The sequence below is a fragment of the Scatophagus argus genome, chromosome 16, assembly GCF_020382885.2.
Source record: "Scatophagus argus isolate fScaArg1 chromosome 16, fScaArg1.pri, whole genome shotgun sequence".
Classification (NCBI taxonomy): Eukaryota; Metazoa; Chordata; class Actinopteri; family Scatophagidae; genus Scatophagus; species Scatophagus argus.
In genome coordinates, this window is record NC_058508.1 from 16,781,541 (window position 1) to 16,799,453 (window position 17,913).

At 40.0% G+C, this 17,913-nt stretch overlaps 1 protein-coding gene and 1 non-coding gene across 8 annotated transcripts in view; one reads left to right on the forward strand and one right to left on the reverse strand.

Annotated features, from left to right (window-relative positions):
• Positions 1–438: 438 nt before the first annotated feature.
• Positions 439–510, reverse strand: trnat-cgu. Its single transcript has one exon. It is a non-coding gene; the product is annotated as a tRNA-Thr (tRNA).
• A 63-nt stretch (positions 511–573) lies between these two features.
• Positions 574–17,913, forward strand: part of axin1 (axin 1) — a 31,123-nt gene continuing 13,783 nt past the window's right edge. For 2 of the 7 annotated variants that reach the window (XM_046415402.1, XM_046415408.1), the window contains exons 1-2: positions 10,723–10,989; positions 13,298–14,269. In XM_046415402.1, coding sequence (XP_046271358.1) covers positions 13,374–14,269 — 896 coding nt within the window. In that variant the 5' untranslated portion in view covers positions 10,723–10,989; positions 13,298–13,373. The other 5 variants (XM_046415404.1, XM_046415403.1, XM_046415405.1 and 2 more) reach the window with 5 other exon arrangements.

The following is a 17,913-nucleotide window of genomic DNA, read 5'->3' on the forward strand; positions in this document are numbered from 1 at the left end:
CTGCAGGAGCAACAACAATTGGAACAATGGAACAAGTGATTTAGGTCATTAGGTAATTCATTTCAAATTAAGACTTAAGTGTCGTGTTGTTATAAATACCCGCGCTAAGGCTTGTCCATCATCACAATGCAGGCTCAGTGAGGCCTACAGTGCCTCTTGTGGCGCTTCTGTTGAAGTGCAGCTGCCCTCTTTGTTGTCGCTATACTGCACATTTACTTTAAATAAACTGATGGGGGGAAACTGAGGAATATGTCTCTTTGGAAAAATTCACTGCTGCTCGTAGGGACATTTTTGTCTAAAGCAAGATTGGTTGGACAGTATGTCAATAGAGCAAGGCCTTTACACCTTTTCTAACACCGCGGACGGGTGAATTACATCGAAGGTGTACCAGAAGAGCTCCAGCAGGGCGCGTAAGCGAGATGAGGTATGTTGTTCAAAAGGCACGGACGGGGTTCGAACCCGCGATCTTCGGTTTACGAGACCGACGCCTTACCACTTGGCCACCGCGCCTGCGCTAAAGTTGTACCCCCGTGCTCCTTTTGAGCAACTACTATATTTGTCATTGCTGTTTGTAAATGCGAGGGAATGGATGGCTAACTATTGTCCTTTACACACTACGGAGACACGACTTCCTCCTGCTAACATACACATGAACCAGGCGAGCTGCTGAGGAAAAGCACCAGTATAAATGTATCGTCGTATTTCGACCACAAGGGGAGGCTGTTATCTACCATGTGTGCTGTCTATCCTTTGCAGATCCCCGCAAACAGAGCTCTCTGCTCTCCACCCTGCAGTCAGTGTTTGCAACAAAGGGGGACAGAGGAGGTGAGAACTTTGCAGTCGTTACTTAAATATTAATTAGCTTAACCGACTTAACAAAACTAAAAATGACGCTACCCGCAATAGCATTGGAAAAGTGGGCAAATCACATCAACCTACCTATTAGATTTCACTGTAAGCGATAGTGAAAGACAATGTCACCAAAAGCTGCGGAAATTAGCCACTGGATAAACGTAACGGTCAGTTTTGAGCTGCCTCAGTAACGTTTAAATGACAGAAACAAAAGAGAAAACATAGCATACCTTGTCAAAGTTGGATCAAGGCGAAATTTGGGGAGGTCATGGGGTCACCATAATCACCAACAATCATCTGGAGACCATCCAACTAAATTTAAAAGCAATCTGTGCAGAACCTTCAAGATATTTTGTTCTGAGTAAGTATTTAATAACTGAGATTGGGCTTGCATACTTAATATCTATGAGAACGTGTAGGCTGATTGTAATTCTTTTCTCAGCAATACAATATGCATGAAGCCCGACTGCAGCTTTTTCCCTGTCTTTCTTTTCAAAACATCAAAGATGAATCCTCGCCTGAGGGGCTTTTTCCCCCCTTTTTTGGATCAGATATCCTAGAGGCTGTTTGAAATATGAATAAGACTCATTTCCATTGGGAATGAGTTAGCAATGAAAATCACAGATGTGGTATTCACCTTGACCTGCTTACGGCAAGCCGTCAGCACACAGACGCAAAGAAAAGGGCCTCACTTGAATAAACCACATAGGTAGATTTAATTCAGAGCACCTTGAAATGTGATACTGTTTCCCTGAAAGTCCAGCCTTGCTATTTTGTTCCATCTGTTCAACTTTTACTGAAAAGTAGAATTTTAGATAGTATTTGTTTTCATTTCACCCACACGCCACATACCGCAGATATAGGGCATATCTGTGTCCAAGTCTCAAGAAATCTCTCCATGGTAGAAATATTTATTTATTTTTTCTGTTATTTAGAATTTAGGTCTTTATACCCTCAGGATGAAACTTTATTGAACAAAATATAGCTATTTAAAAGCAATTCACTGTGGCCTATCACAGTATAACAGGACAAGCACCTCTCAAGAAATCGAAAGCATTTTCAGCTGCTCAGAGCGCTTTGAGTTAATTTTATAATGTCACATGGAATAGCTTTGTTTTTGTTTTTTTTAAGGTTTGTTTTATCATAACCTGAGAGATACAATATGTTGCAGACAGAGTTCACATGGATCTGGGGCATTTTTGTTCATGTGGGAAACAAGCAACCCACTCCCTGAGAGAATAAGAAGTATTACTGCAGCAATCTATTTAATTATTTATTGGTGTATTGCTTTGAAGAATCATTTTATTTTGCTGTGCTTGTTGGAGAAAACTCCTGTGCCCTGAATCTGTGAGAATATATATTTATTTTTGTTTTGTTTAACAGAACAGACAGTTTCAGAGCTCTTTTGTTATGTAAACAAGAGTGAGACCCAAGCAGCCTACGTTTTCCCGTGTCTGAATACTGATAACTGACCAGCAAAATGATGAGCTGCACTTTTGAGCCTCTTCTGGCTGCTATACATTTATTTCCATAAGAATGTTCACGTAGCTTTGAGTTCATGTGGTTATTGAATGTTTGTTTATTGTGAGATGTGTCCCCTGCAATAGCAGACAACAATAACACAGCTTTGTCAAACCAATAGCACACATGACACGATCAGCCACACCCGAACCAGCCCAGCATAACACTTCTGTACCTCGGCAGGTTGGATCCTATTTAAATCACTCTCAGCAAGATAAACTGTATTCCTTTCTGCCGGAGGCGTCCATAGAATTGTCTACTTTCATTTAAAATTGTAGAAATAAATGTCATGTCATATGTCATTACTTTAATTCCAATTTCAGCAGCAAGCTAATTTAGTTAAGGGACCAGAGTAGCTTCCTACAGTTTTCACTAGTTGCCTGGCAACCATGAAATTCAGTAGATGTCTCCTAGTTAAACCTTGATTGTTGCTTTTACACACCCCATGAGAAAACTTCAGTGGTTAATGTACCTATTTTAACCCAAATCAAGAGTTTTTCCTGCCCTGTAGTTTTGGTGCCTAAAGATAACTAAAGTGTGATTACTACTCATCCAAAGATCAACAGGCCTTTCGAGTTTGGCATTTTGGTCATTGGCATCTTTGTATTTTGGAGCCAGAAGTGACCATATTTGGACAAGAGTGTGGAGCTGGTGAGTATTGAGGGGAACCAAACAAGCAAACATTTGTTAAAATTTATCTTTTTAATCAGATTTTGACTGAGTGGCTACTGTTGAATTTCGTAAGTAACCTTCCCAACACTATTTTGCAGTGTGAAAATGCTGAATGCTAAGCATAGCATTTTGAATTTTAGTGTTATAAGCTTAATGACTGTCTTACACCACTCTGAGGCAAAAGAATAACACATCATAATGAACACATCTGAAACTTACTGATGGGAACTTTGTGCACACTGAGATTTTAGTTTTGCTACAATGCTAATTAAGTTATATAACTTGTTGTGTCTAATCAATTTTCTTATTGCAGTTTTGATATAAACTAAATTCAAGGATTTATCAACTAAAGGACAGAAAAACTTATATATTTATAAATATAAATTTTGCTGTGCTACTGTACAACATACAATGGTACATTATAAATTTTGAAGAACTCTTCAAATTTATAAGAATATTAACTCAACTATATGTTTAACCAAGTTTAAATCTAGATATAAAATGTGTTTAATTGCCTCACAATCCAGACAAATCCAAGTGGCAGCCACCACCACGGGTCTTGTTGGTGCGGTGTGACAAGAAAATTGGTCATTGTGAGAAGGATCTGTGCTGGATCTGACCCCGGCCACAACCAGACATGCAAGTGTGAAATCCAGTTGAAAGGTGAGCAGCAAATAAAGCTACATAACAAAAGCAATATCATCTCTCCCCCTTTCTCCAAAATTTCTTTTCATCCAGTTTCTTTTCCTCTTTTCTTTGCATGCACGCCCCTCAATCACTGGGCTGTTTTCACAACTTCATACAGCAGATGGATGTAAGTTTTAATAAAATATCACTATATGATGCAGTTCAGTGAAAAGCCTTTGGGGCTGAAATGTGTATATTTAAGACACCAATTTAAACTGATTGATGTACGTTTCTCTTTTTTTGCTCTTAATATGCGCTGAGCAATTAGATGCACGTGACTCATGCCTGTTGGGTCTGTTACCATAGTTACAATACGATTGTGCAGACAATCATCTGGTCCTTGTTTCCTCCAATAGGGTTGCACGACTGAAGCCGCAATATAAAGTAAAGATGCTCATCTTTCAGCAACGCACTGGTAAGAATGAGAAACAGGTTTATGAGTACGACAAAGTATTGCAGAGTGGCAGGTAGGGGACTGCGCCCAGTCATGGCGGACCACAGAAACAAGATCCGACGAGCCACACAACAGGAAAGGAAGGTGAGAGCATCTGCCATTTTGAAATCCAACTCCTCTTATTGTTCACTGAAAGAGTTTGGCGGAACACAATAGTGACAGTAAACAAGATATGCCTTTGCATTCAAACCAGGGGGAACAAAAAGGAAGTGTCACTTTAATTGAAATACATTACCTGGATGAAAGCAGACAGACAATCAGCTTATTCTTTGAATGTAGTCCTAGGCTGCTCAGGCCAAATTTAGTTCAGTTGGAGAGATCAAAAATTTCCAGCTGATGCTTTTTATGGAAGATATTTTTATGGTACATATGATGGAACAGACAGAAATGGGGGAAAAAAAATGTTAAAACTGTTTTTGGAACTAAATGATCAGGTCGTTTACAAATTTGCGAGTAGTTATGCAGATTTGGCCTCAGTAAAAGAGCTTCAAATCCCATCAACCAGAACATCTGAGGAAAAAGATGCATTCAGGGACAATCATGGAGGAGATTTGAGACCAGGCTTGTTGAAATCAAAGGCCTGAGAGCTGTAAAAAAAAAAAATTTTGCAGGCTGTGTGTATCATTCTGAGAAAAATAAATGTGGTCAGTTCATCTGCGGCTTGGAAAAGGACAACAGCCAATGCAGCATGTTCAAGCTGCCCCCCTACTGGGCGGCCCATGAGCCTGTCGATATGGTGGTTTGATGTTGGATGGAAAATAAGAACCCCCCACAACAAACAGTGAGGGCTGGAACAGAGAGACTGAACAGAGAAAGAGAGGGTAGAAAGGGAAGAACCATCGACAGATGGACTCTGTTGTGATTAAAGATGGCGGCAGTCTTCACTGCAGACTACGAAGGACTATACTCGATCCATAGAAAAGCGGTGGGAGTAGTCTTCGATTCAGCACAACAAAACCAAGAACCACACACTAAGGTAAACTGGCAGTTATGATGTCTGCTTTTGAATCTTTGAGGATGAAAAGTACGGTTACCAGCAACTTTCCATTGTGTTGTTTATCATTCTATTATGTCTGTTATCGTTTTTTTATGTCTGTGCCATACTGGTTTTGTTGTGTCCCCCCTCTCATCAAAACCGAAGCGCATCATTTGATCTGACCAGTGAATGTGCATCCCATGTCCAAACTACTGAAGACCCCGACCGACTTAAATTAATTTGGATTTTTGTCAAGCCAGCAGATGTCTGACAATGTACTTTCGCCATTCGGTTACATGATTACGGATGTATGTCTTTGGTATTATATCACCGTAGGAAATATGGGCCTTTTTTAATAAGATTTTTCCCGTTGTGTGGGAATATGGTGCTCTTTGTGTTAGAATATCTAGCAAAATAAACTCAAGTCTGGAAATTGCTCAATCCTCTGTGCCTAATCCACTCCAAACCGTGTTAGTCATGATATATTCAAGCAGGACAAAGGACATCAGCAGGACCCCAGAATACATTTTCTGACAGTCTTTTGATATTACTCTTTGGATCATTTTCAGAACTTAAAACAAACACTGAACACCTTTAATATGCCTGACACGCTTTTATGAAAACCCTCTAATATAAATCGCTTGATTAATCACATGGTTTTGAGTGTGACTTTAGTCTGTTTGCTCTACGTACGTTTTCCATTTTTAGTTTTGAGAGCTTTGAAAGATGTCTTTATGTCTTTGTTGTTTCTTTGTTCATCTTAACTTTTTGTGAATTCTTTGAAGACGGCCAGTTTGAAAAATAGAAATCTCAGTTGTGTGCACTCAGAATGGGAGCATTCACTTTAATGCCTTAATGGGCTTTTGTTCATCAGAGAGTCTTCAACAGAGATAAGCCTATTTCAGCTAAGGCCTACTAGTGAGGCTAAATCCACACTGACAGGTGGAACAAAAGACAACTGAAAGGACTGAACTGGGAAACATGAAGTTGTCCTCCATTAACGTTTAAATGCTGCTGTATTTTTGAGATTTGGATAATATTTTAAAAGAAAAAAAATCAGTATAAATCTTCTTAGGGAACTGAAATCATTCCCAATCATTTGTATTTATCCTTCTTTAGGAGTCTTGACTGTATTAGCTCTTTTAACAAGCAACAAACCGCAGAATTTGCATTTTTCACATAATCATCACTGAACAGTGAACACGTTAAACAATGCCTCTCAGTGACATTTAATTAAAGGCTTTTTACAGCTACATTTCTGAAACAAAATTCAGCACAGTTTATTTCATTAATAACCAGGTCTGGCTCATACAGTCACAACATTTTCGATTGTTCCCGTGTGTGCCGAGCAGCTCGACTGAGCTAGTTGCTTACGGGTTTCATGTTTGTAGTTGCTGAGGAAGTGATGACTATTTTTCATTCACTGTTCTTACACAGCTCTTTGTAGCTGATTCACTTCACCAACCTTCTAGTCACACGATGTCTTGCTCTTAAGTTCTGAAACAAATTTTAAAAATGTTCAGGAAAATTGGTTTTGAAACACAATGCCAATCAAAGTTAGAATGTGTTATCATTTTATGTTGTGATACAAGGAAGGAAGAAAGAAAGAAAATTTTAAAGAATTTTAAAATTTTGAATTTTGGTCCATTTTTTGGTTTATGATAGATCAATGATGTGAAATGTACGCTATGTTCAAGATCCACAATATCCTTGGTTTGGCATGGCCAGGGACCCGTATCTGGGGCCTTGCCTCTGTAATTAGAAAGTAAAATGCGACAGTCAGTATGGTCTAACATGGAAACAATACAAAGAAAGAAGTGGGCAGCATGGAGTTCGGTAGATTCCCACAGAAACCGGTCTGTATTTAGGCGTTCATTTTTTTCTTGTTTGTCCTCATCAGTACTGCCATCCATTTAATCATGCCAGGTTCTGACCACTGTTTTGATGTTTAAAATAGCACTGCTGAAAATTCAGTATGTTGTCAAACACAAAATGTACTGCCGTGCAAGAAAATTATCATGTCCCTAAAGACAGCAATAGTGTCACATGCTGTTGTCAAAATAATATAGCAAACTATTATGGTCTGAGAGCAACGGTTGGGAAAACCCTGTTTCAGTAAAGCACACCATGCTTCCTTTTTAGTTTATGGCATAAAGGGTTTGTTACTTATTACTGGTGTCATGACTTTAACTTAGTTTTTACTTAACACTGGAGAGCATTTTATCAAAATCATTATGTGTGACAGTTATTTTGTATAAAAGGTGTCATTAACATTGCAAAAATATTCCTTCTATTTCTTGTTCTATTTCATTCCTTTAAACCAGACTTGACAAATATTTCTTCTTCTTCAGAAACAAATGGACGACAAAGACAAACTATTATGGCGACATCCTGCTTTGTCCGGACCTTCTCAAGTCAAGGTGATGAGGGAGAAGTTTCCATCACTGCAGCCCGATGAGTTGAATAACCATCTAATGGAATCCTCAATGAATGGATGTACTGCCGGAGAGGGTGTGAGGAAGACAATCAAACTCAAGGTAAAACATGCTGATTTGCATGCATATCAGCATTTTCTCCATCATATGAAATATTTACAAAATGTAAGAACGTGCACACACATGCACACATGCACATACACACAGGCTTTGACAGAATTCTTAGGAAAACCACAAATGTATGTGGTTTGTCTTGAGCTTTCAGCAACTTTGCAAATGGAAGACAGTAACTCCCTCTTCATCACTTGCATCAGGGCAGCTGGTCTGTTGATAACGCAGGCATATGAATGCATTTCTGAGCACCAATTAAAAAGCCTAACGTGTTGGAATTGGTGAAATGCTGTTTGCCCAAAGACAATTTGCACATTGTAGCAACATTTTTTTAAATATGCTACCAGACCTGTGTTTCTTTGTTTCAAAAATCAAAGAAGGTGGTTTTGCAGTTTCTCCCACTCTCGCCTGAAACAACCTTATGCCTTGTGTGTGTCATCAGAATACTGGGATGGACTGTGAATAAGACTGAGTTGAGGTGCAGATTGTAAACTGTAAGTCATGTTGATGACAGAGAGAAATGGTCACATCCTCAGTCTCCTTTTCAATTATCAAACTTTTGTAAAAGTCAAGCTTTCTGTTGCTTCTTTTGTAGCGTCAAAAATACAAAAATCAACAGGGGAGTGTAAAGAAATCACTGTCACAGCTGGATTTTCTCAGCATTTTCTAGAGGAAGAAATCCTGACATTTGGCATTGAAATGCCATTCAAAATAACAGCAATAATAGATATACAGTGGATGGTCAAAGAAAACAAATGATACTATAAAGAAAAAATGAATATATGAGTATCAGGATCCTTCAGTTGCTGCTTCCCAGAATCAATTTTGCCTCAAGGAAGTTGAAGTCTGTTCGGTCTTTTTCATGTTTTATCTGTCTGGCATAAATATTGTAAGCACTTTGTACGCCGCACACTTCAGCAAGTTTCTCGGTTTGATGAGGCAAGTCAGGTGATGTGATGAATGTGAAATATATATTCCTGTTCTGGTGCTTGCAAATAGTTTGAGGTAATTACATAATAAAATGTGTTTATATTTTTATAGCGCCCCATCAGTAAAAAGATGTGACAGCTCAATGTCTGCCTGGCATCAAAGCATATAAACTGGCAGCGACATTTATTGTTGTATTTGATGTACCCTTTTAGTCTTCATAGCCTATTTTGAAGCTATAATGTAATGACATTATGACGTCTGTCTGTGCTGCTAAAAGGTAGCCTTCCGAGTTGAAATACTGTGTGTATACTTGTTTCAAAGCATCAGCACCAGTTGTTTCAGTTCTGTGTGCTTGCTTTGTGACAGAAGGGTTAAAATAAAGATTTACATTTTGTCTAATGGTGCAGAGTGGCATGTTTATGCCGGGTTTGAAACATTGCCGAAGAGGTAAGGCACTGCTTAGTTTTGTTTTCACCACAGATGGATTGATTTTTATTCCTAAACACATCAAAATATAAAACTATATCTCTGATGCCACTGCAACATTAGGAGCAATGATATGTTCGAGTAGTCACGTCACCAGTGAATGTGACACGCTAATTAGACTGCTGCTCAGGTCATCACCGTGTGTCTATGGCTACTTGTCCAAAATGTGTTGCAATAAAATAGCATAAACTAACTCATAAACAGTATCATGGAGTTTCCCCAAGTTTCCCTCTGGTATTTGCCACATAGTGAAACTTCCTTGTGGTAAAATTCGTGACAAAGGCCACCTGAATGCACCTAAGAAGAAGGGTACAGTTTGTGCCGTGGTGTGCTGATTCAACTGATCAAAGCACCTTCAAGCTCTGTAAACTTATCGGTGAAGAGATCTAGAGCAGTCTTGGGTTGGAATGAAAACCTGCAGACTGTCTGTCTCCAAAGCACGTTGTTGGCCAATGGCTCGTCTACAAAGTGCCACAAACACTGCTTACACCCTGTAGTCATTGTTTTTGCACTGGAAGATTTAAAGGCAAAGTATGTAGCTTTTGCAACTAGGGGTCCTGCAAACAGATCAGTAACGAAAGAGGGAATTTGATGATGTCATGAAGTAGCCTGGGATTTTGGGAGTTGTTGTCTTTATTCAAGGATTCTTTATTGTCAACTTCACAGTATGTGCAGGACATACAGAAAAGTTGAAATGTCGTTTCTCAACTCTCTAACAAGTAAACATTGATAATAGCAGCATGATGATAGCAGCATGTGTCACAGTGCAGTTGTGAACATGCTGCAGAGTTTATGTGCGAGTTTGTATGAGAACTGATTGCTAATCAACCACCATTTCTAATTAAATTCTACCTAGAAATCAACAAATGAGTAATACAAACAATAGTGAACAGCAGAGTAGCTAGCTAGCTAACAAGTTTGCCGAATTCCTGCCTCACATTCTGACGTATCAACTCGTGTTGTTTCCCTTGAAGCTATAGCAACTAGGGAGCGTTAAAGGGATATGACGCCAATGACAAGCAGCCAACATTGATAATTTCTCTGCGTGAAAACATCATTGGAAACATGTGGGATAATGTGTTAATTCTTCACAATTCAACCCAGCAAAATGTATAACATAAGTCTATATGTTTTTATACATTTTAATACAGAGATGTGACACATTATGCCTTTAAAGAACCTTTGAAAGCAGGACAACCCTCTGGACTGCCTCTGCTCCATCTGTTCATCCATTCTCAACTAAGTTTATGGAAATGCAGCACCAAATCTCTGCAGATGTAGACCTTTACTGCCATGTGTGCTGTAAGGCTGACACGTTCAATAATCTAATTTGCATTATTACAAACAACATCATCATTTATAACTCATATAAACAAAATACACAAGAATAACCGTACTTGTCACCCTGAATGCTTGCAGTGGTGCTGAGTAAATTTATAATTAAATAAATTTAGATTAAAAAAAAATTCAAAATGCTATATTTTTGTTTTCTTTAAAGATATCATTTTAAAAAAAATATTGAATTATGTTGTAGTGGATTTTGAGGGTATATTACCTTGTTTACAAAATACACCCATTTATTGTGATTCATGTGTTGGGTGGGAAAAAAAAAAAATCAGTGTACCACATGTACCAAAGCCAAACACTGGCAGTTTGAGTAGTGAACGGGCGAGGCGCTGTGCATCATCTGCTGTGTAGCCTCAGCTCCGCACAGACAGTGAGAGACAGCCATGGAGAGGTGGAGAGCGGACTGTTTTCTTTGTTATTTTTAAAGTCCTGCAGTTCGCAACTATGACACTGTTGGCGGTGACTTGTGCAGGCCCAATTTCCCGATGCACTCGAATGCAGCAAGGAGATCTCCACCGGTTAAGTATATGTCACTTTTTCCCCTCCCTCAGCTCAGAGATTGGGATTGCGGTAGTCGGGAAGCGATATGTGCCATCGCTTTGCTGGTTGTAAATCTGTTCGGAAATGGTTGTGGGATTCCCTCCGTGTCCTCTGACGGCGGGGGAAATTGTTTGCGATCGTTATGTTGTTCGTTTAGTTTCGCGGCTCTTAGCGGGGGTGTGACAGATATTAATAGGTGAATAGTGTGACAAAGTTGTGCACTTGTCGGTCGGCTGCTGAAAGGCCTGGCTCTGTGTGTGTGTGTGTGTGTGTGTGTGTTTGTGTGTGTACGGAGTTTGTTTCTGGCTCCCCTCCCCCACTAACCGCTGCTGTTCTGAAGAGGCCAAGACATGAATGTGATGAGAGGCTCACTTCAGAGGAACAAACGGACACAGTTTTTGGGGAAAAAAGGGGGCCATTTGCTGAAGCAGGCAGAAGTCACGCCAAAGCCTGTCTTAATATTCCCTTCAGGCCACACACCTGTGACCGCAGAATCGCTGCTTTAAATATCAATGCGCTAAGCGAGCAGCTCCGATGCATCATGACTTCTCGTTTGACCACATGATTAAACAGCTTACAGCATCGACAAAAGCAGGCGTGTAACGTACTTGTATGTAAACTGAACAAATGTGGGTGTCAGTGTCAGTCCGGCACACCTGGGCTTATTCACAGCACACGTGCTGCTCACACTTCAGGACCGTGCAAAGAAAAGGCGGTGTTTCCAATTTTGTCTTTACTGTCTTTGTTTCAATCAGGGATATGATTTGTGTCTTGTTTTGAACTAGACGCAGAGTGGGTGTGCCCTAAAGGGAATGTAATGGCAAATCATTAAAAAGATATATCCTTTGAAATCACAGCTGAGTTAACCCAGCTGTCAACCGTTTTGAAATTATAAACGACTCTCTCCCCGCCAGGTTTATTTTCAAAATCCCCCAAACCATTAGTTTAGATTCAGAATGTAACAGAAAGTGGAATCAGGGCCGTCTTTCAAACAGCTCTGTATCATACCGTGTTTTTATGTTTTGTTTTATTGCTCAAAACCGTTACAGGTCACCATGACTTTTGCCTTGCCCATAGTTGTAAAGAAATGTGGGCCACTGCTTTAATGTGAGAACTGCAACAGTCAGAGAAAATTGGCTTTTGTCTGCACTGTGGTTACAACCGGAAATCGACACCAAAATGATTTCTGATGCCGTGTCCTGGATGCGTAATAATAAACTGTGTGTGCACTGTGCAGGCCGTAGAAGGTGGAAATATAGGAACTGCTGTGTCTTAAGCACAGCAACAATACAGAAGGACCAGGATGTGTCCTTGAACAATCCCTAAAATCATTGGGTATGCTATTCTGCAGCTGACCCTGAATGATGACAGCAGGGGAATGAAATAAAGAGGCACAAAGATCAATAAAGTATCATTTGCAGTGCTGCACATATCAGCTAATAGTCGAGAGCTTCCTTGCAGAGTTCTTAATGCAAACCTCAAGTGAACGTATCATTGGGATGATACACTAGTACTAATTTGGATGAGCCTAATAATATGCTAATGCATATAAATCAGATGATATTACTGCAAACTACATTACCACTATATTCCTACTGCTGCAGTGAAGCCACAGCTGTTTCTGGGATTACCACAACATTGTGAATGTGACTCAGTCACTCATCAGACCACATTGTAGACTGTCAAATAACATTATAAACCCGATGACTCCAGTTTTGCGTTTCTGCTTGGGTTTGCAGATGTTATGCAGAATATGTGAGCAAAGATCAAGTGCGTGGAAGTTTTTCAAGTGCATTCCTTTGTTGCTGCTTTCTGAGTTGATTTTATCCACAATTTGATAAAATTCACTGTACATGTACAACACTGTAGTGGCCAAACCAAACAGCCGACATCACCAGCCTACCATACCGCTTAGCACTTTGCAGTTAAAGGTGAACTCACATGTCAGATTCTCCTTCTGCAGGATTTGCATTAATTTTAATGATCAGCTGGAAACTGGCCACAACATGATTTTTTCATGAAAATCTGATTAAAAACGCAAACTGTGCAAAATTCTTAAAAATCGAGAGGTCAGCCTCTAGTCAGACTCCAACCTTTTTTTTCTTATCACTAGATCTGCTAATATGAATTCCATTGTTCTTGTTATCAACAAATCGCTTCATAGATTATTATTATTTTAGCCATTCATCTATCATTGATTTACCATTATTTTCTTGTCCTGTCAAGGTTAGCACTACTTCGTGCAGTGATGTGATGAAGCTCATTATATATTTTTCCTCCCTGCAGGAGTTTTTTTGCTGTGGCATAAGTAGAGGTCTGGATCTAATAGTTGTGCAGTGTGGGCTCTACGGGCACGCGGTTTATGGATGCTGGGACTATGAGCATAAGCGACCAAAGGGGCTACTTAGCAGACCTGGGAGGCAGCTTCACTGAAGATGCTCCCAGACCTCCAGTCCCAGGAGAAGAAGGTGAGCTGGTGTGCAGCAATGGACACCAGTACAGCAGCCTCGGCTTCTCCTCGAAGAATGAGAACCTCAAATGTGAGGCATCCGTGGCTACACCCAGGCGACCTGACTTGGACCTGGGTTACGAGCCAGAGGGAAGTGCTTCCCCTACACCACCGTACTTAAAGTGGGCAGAATCTCTTCACTCTCTCCTGGATGACCAAGAAGGTATCCAGCTGTTTAGGACGTTCCTCAAGCAGGAGGAATGTGCAGATATGTTGGACTTCTGGTTTGCATGCAGTGGCTTCCGCAAACTTGAAGCTAATGAGGGCAACGAGGAGAAGAAGGTGAGACTGGCAAAAGCCATCTATAAGAAATACATCCTGGACAACAATGGGATTGTTTCCAGACAGATCAAACCAGCTACCAAGTCCTTCATCAAAGACTGCATCATGAAGCTTCACATTGATCCTGCAATGTTTGACCAGGCTCAGACTGAGATACAGACTATGATGGAGGAGAACACTTATCCGTTATTTCTTAAGTCTGACATATATTTGGAATATACGCGGACAGGAGGAGAGAGCCCTAAGCCGTACAGCGATCAGAGCTCTGTTTCTGGGAATGGAAAAAGGCTGTCGGGTTATTTGCCGACTTTAAATGAAAATGAGGAATGGAGATGTGACCACGAGCCGGAGGAGCAGCCCGAGTGTGACCCCACACCGAGCAACCGGCTTACTCAGAAGCTGCTAATGGAGACGGCGCCACAGCGTGTTGCCAGCAGCACGAGATTCCAGGACAGTCACGAGTACAGGTAAATCCTCCCTGCAATCTAGAAAGCTTGTCTGCAGCTCTTAACTCTGCAGCTTTTCCCTGCAACCTGCTGAATTAGAAATAAACCTGAAACCCCACAACACCATGAACGCTGCTTGAAGTCTGAAATGAAAAGAGTCTGAGAGTAGAACAAGAGACAGCTCATAGGAGGAAGACGGTGTATTTACACCTGTGGTGGAGAGGAAATGTCAGGCTGCACTTGTTAGAAGGTTGAGGCAGTGTTCTTTGTTTTTCTTGTGCAGGCCCTGTGGGTATCATGTTTTCCTGTTGGACGTGGTTTTGTAGCAAAAGAATCCAACATTATTTTGTTTAAGCAGGAGCATTTTGAAATCACTATCTCCAGAAAGTGTAATCTCGCCGTACTCCGCTACATCACATGAACTGTTTCTGTTTCCATAATGAAATGTAGAACTCCCAAGTATGTTTTATGATGTCAACTAGACAGCTATGGATATTTCAGAACTGTTCCTCTGTTTCTGGCACAGAAAATATATTAACTCAGATGACAAACTTTTCAATCACACTTTATAAAAGGAGAAAAACAGTGCAACAAGGAAACGGCGCACCCTCTTCTTGACTTTATCTGTGTGTGTTGATATGCACTCTGATGTGAGCTTCACCCAGATTGTCTAATCTATGTGATCCTAAAGTTGATAAGTGTCTGTTCCACTCCTCGACTCTTTCTTGTCCTTTGAAGACCGAGTTGTCTGCATTTGTGGTTCTTGCAGATTCAGTTAGTCTTCATTTTAACTCAGTGTTGACGCTTTGTTCAGTAAAAAACCTTGCTGATTTGGCTTGACAAACTATTTAAGGTGATAAATACTTTTAGTTCTGCTAGTTCTGAGGTGCACTGCATTGTGTACACAGGGTACAACAGATTTGAGCATCTCTGCTAATTATTACATTGGACAGTTCGTTGGAAGTAAGCAACTTTGCCGAAGCTGAAACGCAAATCAGCAGCATGTTGGCTTTTTTTTTTGCTTAATTAACCAGTTGAACACTGAGACTGAGCCAGAACAGAGTGCAGTGCTACGCATTTGATTATTATTTTATGTCATGATTTTTGTCTTTGTACAGATGTTACTGTAATTTAATATTGACAGGAAGGGGCGGGCAATCTGACAAGAGGGTTTCAGGCGAATTGTAGAGATTAATGTCCTCTTACCTTTCTTTCCAAACTCCATGTTACATGAACATAATCATAGTGTGATGCTGCCAACTAGATGGCTATGCTGATTACATGAATTAATTAATGTGGCTCTTCCTTGGGTGATGTATTGTAAATAATGTAACATGAGTTATTGCTAGCAACTTGGCAGAAAAGAAGCTTGCGCCAAAAAAGAACCATCATTGATGAAAAACCGTGTTGTGATAGTGATAGTAAAGAATTTTATGGGTTATTTCATGTCAGACTAGAGTCCTTTGATACCAGAGGTTACTGGTGAACTTGTCTTAAATTATCTGTGGTTTGAGTTTTGTAAAGATGAGATTGTTTGAGGGAAAACTGCTTGTTTAAGGGATTATTCATTGTTGGTTGTGCAGGATCATTATTGCGCCTGCAGAAGTGACGTCATTCAACTGTATTATTTTATACAATATAGAATAAAAATATGTATTTATTGGCCTTGTGAGCACAGGCTTCGGCTGAGGCGAGATATCGGCTCGATTGATTGGCAGACCGATTAATTCGTGACGCGTCTGCCTGGCTTAATGCACACAGGGAGCGAGGACAGGACTCTAAAAGACTCTTTGTAATCAAACTGCGGATGCTTGTTTACATACTTGTGATCCTTCGGCGTAAGAAATTGTTATCATGTTAAACAAATGAAAAGTGGCTTAGCATTAGTTCCATGGTTAGGATTTAATTCTCTTTGCAATAGTAAAGTTCCACAAAGAAAGATCAAACGAAAACATTAATAACTGTTCACTACAACAACAACTTTAAACCAATGTCACTTTTAATATGAAACAAGAGTGTGTCTTCCACAGAGGATTAAGACCATTCATAGTGAAAATAAAGTGTCATCGTTGAAGCAGCAGTATTTACTGTTCCAAACTAAACCTAATAGATGGGATTCAAGATCTTAATGTGATTGCAGCTATTGTTTAGTTTGGAATAATGTTGGTCTCCCATATTTGACCCGTCCTGCTGCAGCATGAGGGTTGGGAGGACAGACAGGAAGTCATATCAGCTGACAGACACACAATACCTTCCAGATAAGAACCCCTCTGCGGCTAAAACACAGGACACAGCACAGTGTAGGCGGTGGCGACAGAGCAAATCTCGATTTGTGTTTGTCTGGTTAAAACATCAGTCAAATCAGAGCTGACGTTGACTGGGCAGCTTCACTCTTTTCTTTCTGCGGTGTGGTCTGGTGTCTCATTACATTCTCTAGTTTTGGCATGCAGCTTTTCTGGTGGATATTCGCAAAGATGAGCCAAATGCTTGTTCTGTGTTTGATTAATGTTTGCTTGAAATATAAGAGAAAACACAGGAGCTTTAATTAGTGGGTGAAGCACAGTTTTTGGGGCTTATTTTCACATAATTATTTCAGCGATCAAGCTTTTTGGCTAGAATTGCAGAAAGATGCTCTTCATTTTTAAATAGCCTTTTAGCAGCACCCGTCGGGTTTTTCTGAAACTAAATTTTACATCAGTTGTGTCTGATGTCACCAGAGACAGGCAACAAAGGACATTTAACAGTCCTTCAGATCAGCTTTAAAAAAAATACTGACTTGGAAGATGGATTCATTAATGTTTGGTGAGATTTTTGAAGAGCTCAGTTTTGTTGTTGTTCACGGAAGTCATGTACTTCAAAAGCAAGACTTCATCATCTTAGTAATTTTAATGAAAGTTGTTGTTTCTTTTATCTTTTGAGGGCCGTAACAATCTCCACGCTGGAATAAATTTGAAACAAATATGAATTAACAGTATGGCTGAGCCAATTTGTCAGAATAACTAAGACAATGGCGTGCTGAAGTTTTGATCACATATGGAGGCAAACTGAGGCAACATCCTCATTCCTAAACGACTGAATAAGTTGATCATTAATGATTCCCTAAACCACACGTATGACTGTTGGAGAGTAGCAGCAATGGGGATAATGGAGCTTTATTGTCACACGGTCAATGCTTACGGTGTGGTTAGCTTTTAGGTAACAAAACCACCCAGTTAGGTTAAGGAAAAGAACGTGTTTTGAGTTAGCTGTGTCCCTCGTCTGCTCCGTCACTTGATTTGGTCACTTCGTAATTACTTCGAGCACTGAGGTCATTACCTAGCAATACATATAAAAAAAACTGGTCATACTAAGCTGCTTGTTCCTGACCTATTGGACTGATTTTTCTGATGAGGATTTGACAAACTGCAGCTCAACACTTGAAATTCCTTTTTATTTGAACTGAGTGAAATCGACACAGGTGTTCCAACAAAATACAGTGTGTGGGTTATTTATATATTGTGGTAATTAGATTTTCTAAATGAGTGTTACTAAAAACAAGAAACAACATGATGCATGAATCAGTTCATGTATCAGCAGCTCAAAGGTTCTTATCATATGTTTGTAGCTATGAGAAGTTTCCAAAATGGCTCAGTAAGCGTAAGCAGTCGGGGACCAGAAGTCATCTC